The sequence below is a fragment of the Hetaerina americana genome, unplaced genomic scaffold, assembly GCF_022747635.1.
Source record: "Hetaerina americana unplaced genomic scaffold, ioHetAmer1.1.p SCAF_1, whole genome shotgun sequence".
Lineage (NCBI taxonomy): Eukaryota > Metazoa > Arthropoda > Insecta > Odonata > Calopterygidae > Hetaerina > Hetaerina americana.
This window is the reverse complement of record NW_027286069.1, coordinates 12,664,640-12,673,718: the sequence shown is the minus strand read 5'-3', so window position 1 is coordinate 12,673,718 and position 9,079 is coordinate 12,664,640. Positions and strand designations below refer to the sequence as shown.

At 32.2% G+C, this 9,079-nt stretch overlaps 2 protein-coding genes across 2 annotated transcripts; one reads left to right on the top strand and one right to left on the bottom strand.

Moving 5' to 3' along the window:
* Window positions 1-840: 840 nt before the first annotated feature.
* On the bottom strand, window positions 841-5,939 carry LOC139688309 (CAAX prenyl protease 1 homolog). Its single transcript, XM_071585806.1, has 7 exons — window positions 5,742-5,939; window positions 5,454-5,600; window positions 5,155-5,358; window positions 4,749-5,043; window positions 3,109-3,377; window positions 2,632-2,775; window positions 841-1,727 (listed from the first exon to the last, which is right to left on the bottom strand). Exons 1-7 carry the CDS (start codon window positions 5,853-5,855, stop codon window positions 1,509-1,511), a joined length of 1,392 nt encoding a protein of 463 aa, XP_071441907.1. The 5' UTR covers window positions 5,856-5,939; the 3' UTR covers window positions 841-1,508.
* Window positions 5,940-6,174: 235 nt separating this feature from the next.
* IscU (Iron-sulfur cluster assembly enzyme) lies at window positions 6,175-8,362 on the top strand. Its single transcript, XM_071585818.1, has 4 exons — window positions 6,175-6,328; window positions 6,426-6,650; window positions 6,732-6,810; window positions 7,939-8,362. Exons 1-4 carry the CDS (start codon window positions 6,236-6,238, stop codon window positions 8,010-8,012), a joined length of 471 nt encoding a protein of 156 aa, XP_071441919.1. The 5' UTR covers window positions 6,175-6,235; the 3' UTR covers window positions 8,013-8,362.
* Window positions 8,363-9,079: the final 717 nt, after the last annotated feature.

The window sequence follows — 9,079 nt, the reverse complement described above, 5'->3', positions numbered from 1 at the left end:
ACTAAGCATGTAAAGTTAATACTGTCAAATTTATGTCAGATAAAAAAACGAAATTATAGGCTGAAATCACCATGAAATTTTGCTTGTTATACATTAGGAGGATGTACACGTCTGTATCAAATTCAAATGGAGATTCCCTTGAGATGCTACGACTCTCAAGGTTCCACAGAATTTTAACCATTTTTATAATTTACCTACTTTTTGGAGAGAACAGGCCTAGGCCTATAAGATAAGCCAGAGAAAAGTCAGAAGTACCACGCAATTGAGCAGAGTTGACAAATGTATACTCTCCAACTCCTGTGAAAGTAATTAACTGGCAAATCACATTTCATCCTCACAAAATTGGAATCTGAGATGGCAATATGGAGGCAAAAAGCACAGAGAAAAGGCGTTTAAAAGAGCCAACTGAAAAGTTGGCAAAACTGTCCTGGTATCAGATGGACCAACATGGATAGTCCACTGGGCTGCACTGGCCTTCAGTCCAAAAATATTCAGAATATCGATTACCCTTAGGGAACAAAATATTAGGGGCAGTGCTGGCATTTCATGGCTGTCTGGCAAAATTCTTATCCTCATTTATCCATGGAAAGTAGCCACAGTCTGAGTTAACTTTCACCACAGTTGTACAACTTACCAATGGAAAGAGTCTGAAAAACAAATTCAACCATCATTCATTGTTTACCACTCAAGGATTAATTGCATCATAATTCCAAATAACATCCCCTCACATTATTCACTATACACCAGAGATATATGTTTTCCTCACATAAACATGGGTTCTATGGTACCTCAATAAACTATTCAACTCATTTTACAAAAATCATATAGAACTTTATTTTTTTGGTGAAATACAAGTTTAGAATTTCAAGAATGAAATAATCTCACCGACAAGAATTTTAGATGAGCTTTCGAAACTTGGTTAAATTAAAAATACATGACAGACAACTACATGAAATAATGGCGATAAAAACCACTTGTGCCAAAACAAGTACTCAGTGTACTTTAAAAAAACATACATATGCTTTACACTGCTAATTTAAGAGTATTATTCATAAAAAATGAATAGATATGAAATAAAATTAAATGCAAACTAAAGAAATGTGTTTAACATGCTTGAAAGCCACATGTTGAAAAATACAATGAATAAAATTACAAAAATATCATCACAACACAGGAAAATCATAATTAACAGTATGATGAAATCATACATTTTAAATATTTTCAGCGCCTTAAAGATGGCATAAGGCAATACAAATATTACATATATGATGTTCAAATTTAGTCATTTACGTGCTTCATGAATTTAAAACAGACTTAGTAAAATGATAATTTATAGTTACGCATGTGTGTTCTGAATCACAAAAATCTTCCATGAAGCATAATTTGGGGGTTTCAAATAAAACAAGGCTTCTCAGTCTATAAAATATTCACTCTTACAAAAGAGATCAGTGATATTAAAGACAGTGCGCCAAAATTATTTGATTAAGTTAAAACCAAACACTGGAATTTCATGCCGCTTTTTTCAAGGCATTCAGTCGCTCAAGAAGAGGTGGATGGGAATGATACCACCTGGAAAACAAAGGGTCATTGACAGGAAATCCAAGGTTATCACTGTTCAATTTAATTAAGGCAGCACACAGACATTCAGCATGTCCCAGGGATTTAGCAAATGCATCTGCTTGGAATTCAAACCGGCGACTTAAACTTGTGAGGAAGAACCCGAGCACCTGGTTGTAAAAATAGAAGAAATGAAGGCATCTGTTATATATTGAATCAATTTTCAGTACAGTCCAACTCCAAAGATGCAAATTTGCAATTCACTGGTTTTTCTTTAAGTATTTATAATTTTTTCTACATGTTTTTTTGATTCTTTCTTATATTTAAATAAGGTAGTTTTATTGAAAATTTTTTAAAAAAATATTAGTATTGTCTAAAAATCGAAATATTGTTGCTAAAAAATATTCTTCAAATTTATAATACTGTAATAATTACATTTATTTTTCAGATGATGTAAATGTATAACATCATTATTAACTAAAGTATTTTATTTTAAAATAAAAAAACTGCACATGGATATCTAAACAAATAACTTCATAATGTTTTTTTCCTAAGGTGATACATTTTCTTAAATTATCCTTCGCACTTCTCACTAGTACCCCTGGAATCCCCACTGCACTAAGAGGGTTAATCTGGTGAAACTTCTGAGATTGATGGCCTCAACAATGAATACAATAGTGAAAAATCATGACTTGATTCTGAAACATACAAACTATTTATTTAAAAAGAGATTTGTCACGAATTCCAAGCTTGAAGGAATAATGAAAGATTAGTTTTTAAGTGATAGATTGTCAAATATCCCCATGAATGGCGTCATCATAAGAGAAAAAGTATACATATTGACACGATATTGGGAATCTAAGATTTCACAGTGTTCCAAGATTGTTTGTACAAAAATGTTCTATTGGCAGTTTCTGCGGCTTGGATTAGATATGCTGTAGGGTTTTTACTGCCTATGTTGTCCGTGCTAGTCAACATACAGTGTGTGTTCCAACAGTAACACAATTGAATTTCCCACTCTGGTCTTACTGGTCGGAGTGGAATCGCACCACTTGGGAGGTGGGGGGGACTTACCGTATTATAAGGTGAAAAAATGAACTGCAACACAATGAAGAAGCCAATCAATATTGGCTTTTCTTCCATAAATCCAAAGGATTTATACATTGTTTTGTATTGGGAAAGCAGTCCAAAGACCAGGAACATCAGAAATAAGTTAATCTATGGGAAAAATATGAAAATAGCACAATTATAAACATGGAGGAATGTCACTTCATTAGCTACTAAATGTATAATTAGAGAATACACAATTACAAAATTTCAGATTTGCAGTTTTTCATGAAATTATATGATATGAAAATTACATCAATGAATCTGAGTTGAACAATATAAAAGTGGCACATTTAAAGGAGTGGGTGGATGATGGTGATGATGCCTTGACCTGTAGGACTCACACTCTCAACAGATTCATAACCAAGTATTGATATTAGCAAATATTACATTTAAATGCAAACAAATATTAATTATTTAATCAGAAAATACATTATTACATACCTGCATAATTATAATGTTTTTCAGAACATGATTAAGTTTCCAGTGGCCCAGTTCATGACCCAAAACAGCAATCACTTCATCATCACTGCAACCTTTAGCTTCTCCTTCTTTTTTATCAGCTTCCTTTTCCCCCGGAACTTCTTTCTTTTCTGAGGAATCAGTTTTGTTAATGGGAGTGTAATTCTTTAGAAGTGTATCAAATAGAATTATCCTCTTCTTTTTAAAAAATCCATAAAAGTATGCATTGCTGTGGACTGACCGCTTAGATCCTGAAAGCACACAAGGTTTAGCATTAGATATTATTAAAAAACCAAAACCTCTTGCACCTTAGACAACCAATAATATACGATGACTGAGAATATCATTTTGCAAAAACTGAGTCAATAGTATCAGCGAAATATCAGTTCTCACAGAAACCAACAATGGGCATAAGTACAACATGCACTGGAAGGTTTCCATTATCGGTGTATTAAATCAGTTACACTTAAATTGAAGGATACATTTATGAAAAATAGATTTAAAAAAAATATCCTTTAGACTAGAATTACATAATAACATGTAAAGGCACTACACTCGACTCTTTGTTTAGGGTGGATAAATAATACAATAATTACAGTATGTAGTTATCCTACTCTTCCAAGATAATTGTGTCTAAATTATAATTCGTTGTATCCTGCATAACTTTATGGAATTTACAAAACATTTGAATGAAAGAAGTATGAATATATTTAAATATTAGAGCATATTTAAAACAACATATATAAATGAAAGAAAGGACTTCAGGGCTGATGATGGCATCCGACGTTGAAACCTAGGTCTTATTTTAATAAAGTTCATGTGGAATTACCAAGTTACTTCTTTCATTTAAATATATAATTATAGTTGTAATCCACTGAAAATAAAGGAGTAACATTGACAGAAAAATAATGCATGCATATAATACTTCATAGTTAATTTTCACAAGTTATGGAATAACCTTTCAGCACATTAGGATACTGAAGTTTTATCTACTTAGCACAAAAAAACAAATTAAAAATATTTCTTCAAGCATTATAGCGATTTTTTCACAGTATCTAAATCATTTGTTCATATTAAGTTTTCTGACTCATCGCCATGATTGCTAATAACCTGCCACTGATATGGGATATCAAAAATTGATTTCATCATAATTGAATGTGCTCACAATTTATCAATTTTTTTACAATAACTTTTTCAAATATATGCTTGAATAATATGCTCAACAATATATTTATTGTTCGATTATAGTGCATTTCAGAAGTGTAAGAGTGGAATTCTTTTCAAGGGCAGTATATTGCATTTATTGCAAAATGTGGGAGTCATCACAGCATTAAAGGAGATGGGATGTATTTTTCATAGTTTCATTTCAAATTGGTAATTGACCAGTTCCTTGATATTTAGGGAGGTAAATCAATATTTTTATAAAACATCATCATCTTTCCTTTATATCCACCCTCCCCAATATATACCTATTAATAATAACAAGTAGGTAAAAAGTGTTCAACAAAAATTTTCAGTGGAATGTCAGTTTATGCTAGCAAGCACTACTTTATATCACGAGAAACGAAGTATCCACCATAATGCAAAATTAATACGAGCCAAACTAATAACTGGTCACATACCTTCCACCACATACAATTCGTACAAAGGAAATTTAAGGCTGGATGCCAGCTCTTCTATTCTGTTACGAAGTTCACCTTCAGGCAGGGCAGTGTACTTATCAAATAATGGTGCTATATAGTCAGGATACACTGTCATCAGAAAAAATGTAAAAAGCATTGCAAACAACCACAAATACACAAAGAAGTATTCTCCTCCAATCTGCACAATTTTCACCACAGCAGCAATTAGAGGCAACATTATTATTTGGCCAACGATGAATGCTTTTATTTTGTCTTTAATAAAAAATCCACAGGTCTGAAATGATGAAACAAAAGGCCAAAATGAATTTTATACGACAAATAAACCCCTAAAGGTGACTAATGAAAAAATATATACATCACATCGCCAAGTTAAAGTATAAATCACCTGCTTATTAAATCCAAATTTTTCTTCCAAAACAAAGGTGTTATAAACAGAAAATGGCAAAGAAATTATAGTGGAATATACATTTGTGATGAAGCCAAACATCACACTTTGTATAATTTCATCATCCTTTTCAATACCAATTGTGATTAATAGCGTTTTGGATAACGTCCAAAAGTGGAAGAAACCAAAATAGAGAATGAATGCCTGTAAATTAAAAAGCACCCCACATGATATTAATTCATATTATTGGAATTCATAAATCGACGAATTCTGCACTATGGCCCCAAGAAAATAATTACCGTTGAAATCAATATTTGCACCAGCTCTTTATATAAATTGAAAGTGCTTTTGTCCAAACTATATAATCGTGCTTTGCGGAAAGTTTCTTCATCTAATATCCCCTTCAGTTCTTGCGGTACTTCCTTAGTTTCACGATACACGGAATGCTAAATTTAAAAACGGAATAAGAATTTGATTTTATTTATGATAGTATCAGCATGTAATGATTTCAATAAATTAAGTACTCCAGGAGGTTTAATATCTCATTTCAAATTTAAGGATACCGGTTTCCAGCGTCATTGTATTACCTGTCGTCTCAATAAGTAAAATTCCCATATGTATTCCAACCATAGGAATCCAAGAATAGAATACAACAGGGTTCTTTCATCTACCTCTGGAACTGAAATATACTTATCCATCATGACATGTAAGTTAGTAGTTTCGTCAACACCGACACTAATCCTCCATTAAACGAAAACTACCAACGACACAGGTGCTCGAATAACGTTACTCATTTGAATTTTATAAATAAAGGAGTAGCGAAATTCTGGAAATCGTAGAAATCAATAAAGGATAAATATTCTATAAGTAGGTTTAATAGGAAAAATGTGAATAGTTTATCAATTTTCTAAGAATAGGTTTTCATTAAGATTCTGATTTGTTACATTTTCGAAAAAAGAGAGATGTAAGCTATGAGAAATTTCGAGATGATGTTACAAACAAATGCATAGCTAATTTCAATTATTTTGTTGGAAACTGCGTAGTGGGTGAAGCGAAGGAGTTCCTGGCAAATTCTTTAAGAATGGCCATGTTGCGTTCGGTGACAAGTCATTCCGCGAGAATTCTAAATCCAATTCGTTTTCAGAGCTTGCCTGCTCTGAATTACCACGCTAATGTGCGTATAATTGTTGCTATTAATGTATTCCTATTGTATTATAAGTATGAAATATCCATTTTACATTCATGTCATTTTCGTAACCTATTTTTTTAAGGTGTTGGATCATTATGAAAACCCTCGCAATGTTGGATCTTTGAACAAAGATGATAAGCAGGTCGGTACTGGGCTCGTCGGGGCACCTGCTTGCGGCGATGTTATGAAACTTCAAATTAAGGTGGATGAAAATGGGAAGATAGTAGATGCAAAGTTCAAAACCTTCGGCTGTGGTTCAGCTATAGCCTCAAGTTCATTAGCTACTGAATGGGTTAAAGGGAAGACGGTAAGATTAAACTAGAGCCATCTTGCCTCGTTTGTTAAAAGGTTTTGTAAGTCTTCATATGTACGTATATATTTATTTTAGGTTGACGAGGCACTTAAGTTGAAGAATACCGACATTGCCAAGGAGCTTCGTTTGCCGCCGGTGAAACTTCATTGTTCAAGTACGTTTTTACTTATGTTAGAATGACATTGACTTCTCTGTTTTGGGTCATGCCATATCTTAAGCGTTCTGAACCGTTGCGTATTGAACGTTAGTTCGATACTTGCAATAATAAATCATCAGCCTAATTTTCCACAGGTTTTAATTTTTGTAATTAAGATTTTTTCAGTCGGTGCAAGCTTGCTCCGACTGAAAAGACTTCGTCTGGCAATAATGGAAATAAATCATTTGGTCATATTTTAAATTTGGCCTCTGCAATAATCAGGTCCCATTTTAATTTTTTTAGGATTCTTTTTCAATAAAATGGTTGTTGATAATTTTTAATGTTTGTCCTTGCCTTTATCAGATTATTTGGTATTTTAAATTCCATGAATACATAGGTCATTACATGGAGACAAAGGATTTTTATGATAATAAAATTGCTCTCGATAATTTTAATGGCCTGTCTTTTACCTCGATCGAATTCCTCGAACGGGACCAATCCGTCTTCCTTATGGCCGTTATGCTTTCGATCTGACACTTGATGTTAGCCAGTTTCATAAAAACAAGATGTTATGCAATCACAAGATATTTAATGTTCTCCTTCAAATGACTTTGTAGCTGGTCGTTTTCCCTTAGTTCACTATCACTTGTTTTGCCGTATTCTCGTATAGGCAAAATATTTGTCATTTATTAAACTTCTGCTAGCTCAATCAGTAACGTCATCAATGTAAGGAGGAGGAAATATTTAAGAAATATATGAAATACCTTGTGGCTCGAGTAGGTTCTATGTTTGTGAATCTAGCTGTTGATTTATTGTGGCATGAGAAATCATCAGGGAAAGCTTACTTAATAATGAAGGTGTAGACTGTATTAATGAAAAAAATCTTATTCCATTCTCAACAATTATTCGCTTATGCTATATTTTTGTTCAGGAAATGTGGTGTGCTGGTTGCAGTGTTGTTCTTAATACTCAAAAGAGCTTTTGTGAGCTTAATCTCCTTGAAAAAATATACCCTGCCATTCTCAGCCAACTTGGTTATCAGTTGCCCAAATATATTGTTACATTAGCCCCTGAAATAGTGTGAAGTATATTATCTTTTGCCTGAACTAAAATAAAGAATAATTCTTTTTTATTCCTTAATTACAGTGTTGGCAGAAGATGCAATCAAAGCAGCACTTTCCGATTACAAGATTAAGCAGCAGACCCCTAAAGATGGTTGATAGCTCTGTTGATAGTAAAATCATGTAGCAAAGAACTGAAGAATTTACCAAGTACATTTGACTCTATTTATATTTATGAACATGTAAGATTTAAAAATTCCTATGTACATAGGTGTGTAAATGAAGTATTCTAATTGGAAAAAAATTGTTTAATTTACCCTTTCATTCAATGAATTAATTATAAAATGTTTGATAGTTTTGTTAATGGAGAAGTAAGCTTAATCCATTCAGTGAGATGAAAACTGTTGTAAGTGGTATGTTCAATTTCACCATTTTTGTGTGGATGTTGTTATTTTTGGTAATCCATTATTCAAAATCAAAATTATTGGAAATACAATGATTTTTTCATTTTTGAGTGCATTTCAATTTGTTGAAATTCAGTATTTTTTATGTATTTCCTGAGAGGTAATTTTATAGTAGAGGAATGGACAATAATGTTGATTGCCTGTGGTTTGCCCGTTAGTAAATAAAATACTTATCCACTCAAACCTTTCGTCGCACATAGAATCTCCTTACCTATTTAGCATTTCATTTTGTTCTTCAGATGAGGTTATTGATAACATTTTTGTCTGTAAAATTATATTTTTCTACATATTTTACATAGTATTATTCTTAACTGCAGCCATCCATCATAAGAGTGAAATACACTGCAAATTAAATCTGAGAATAATAAAACAATTAATAATAAATAGAGTCTGATTTATTTTAGCTGTGACTTGGTGAAATTTATTTCAGCCAAATTTTCCTAGTGTAAAATTATATTTACTGTAAAAGTACTTAACTTGATTAAACAGTCTATTGCATTATAAATTTTTTATTTGGTCATTGGCATTATATTCTTGATCAAAATTTATTAGGGAAGGGAATACATGACTGAATTTGCAGATGACAAATGGTTTTAAGAATGTATTTTATAAATGTTGTGTTAGGAAATTTTAAAAATGGCAAGTACATGTATGCTGCATTTAATAGTAAAAGAATAAAAATGTCTTCAAATTTATTTCAATTTCCCATTTCCTTACAATATTACTATTGATAAATTCCTTCTGCCATAAGAATGGGTGACC

Coding starts and splice junctions, on each gene's coding strand:
- LOC139688309 (XM_071585806.1), bottom strand. CDS start 5,855: ATGATGGATAAGTATATTTCAGTTCCAGAGGTAGATGAAAGAACCCTG. Junction 5,044..5,154: donor AATTTGGATTTAATAAGCAG/GTGATTTATACT, acceptor TCATCATTTCAG/ACCTGTGGATTTTTTATTAA. Junction 2,776..3,108: donor AAAACATTATAATTATGCAG/GTATGTAATAAT, acceptor TTTTTCCCATAG/ATTAACTTATTTCTGATGTT.
- IscU (XM_071585818.1), top strand. CDS start 6,236: ATGGCCATGTTGCGTTCGGTGACAAGTCATTCCGCGAGAATTCTAAAT. Junction 6,651..6,731: donor AATGGGTTAAAGGGAAGACG/GTAAGATTAAAC, acceptor TATTTATTTTAG/GTTGACGAGGCACTTAAGTT. Junction 6,811..7,938: donor GGTGAAACTTCATTGTTCAA/GTACGTTTTTAC, acceptor CCTTAATTACAG/TGTTGGCAGAAGATGCAATC.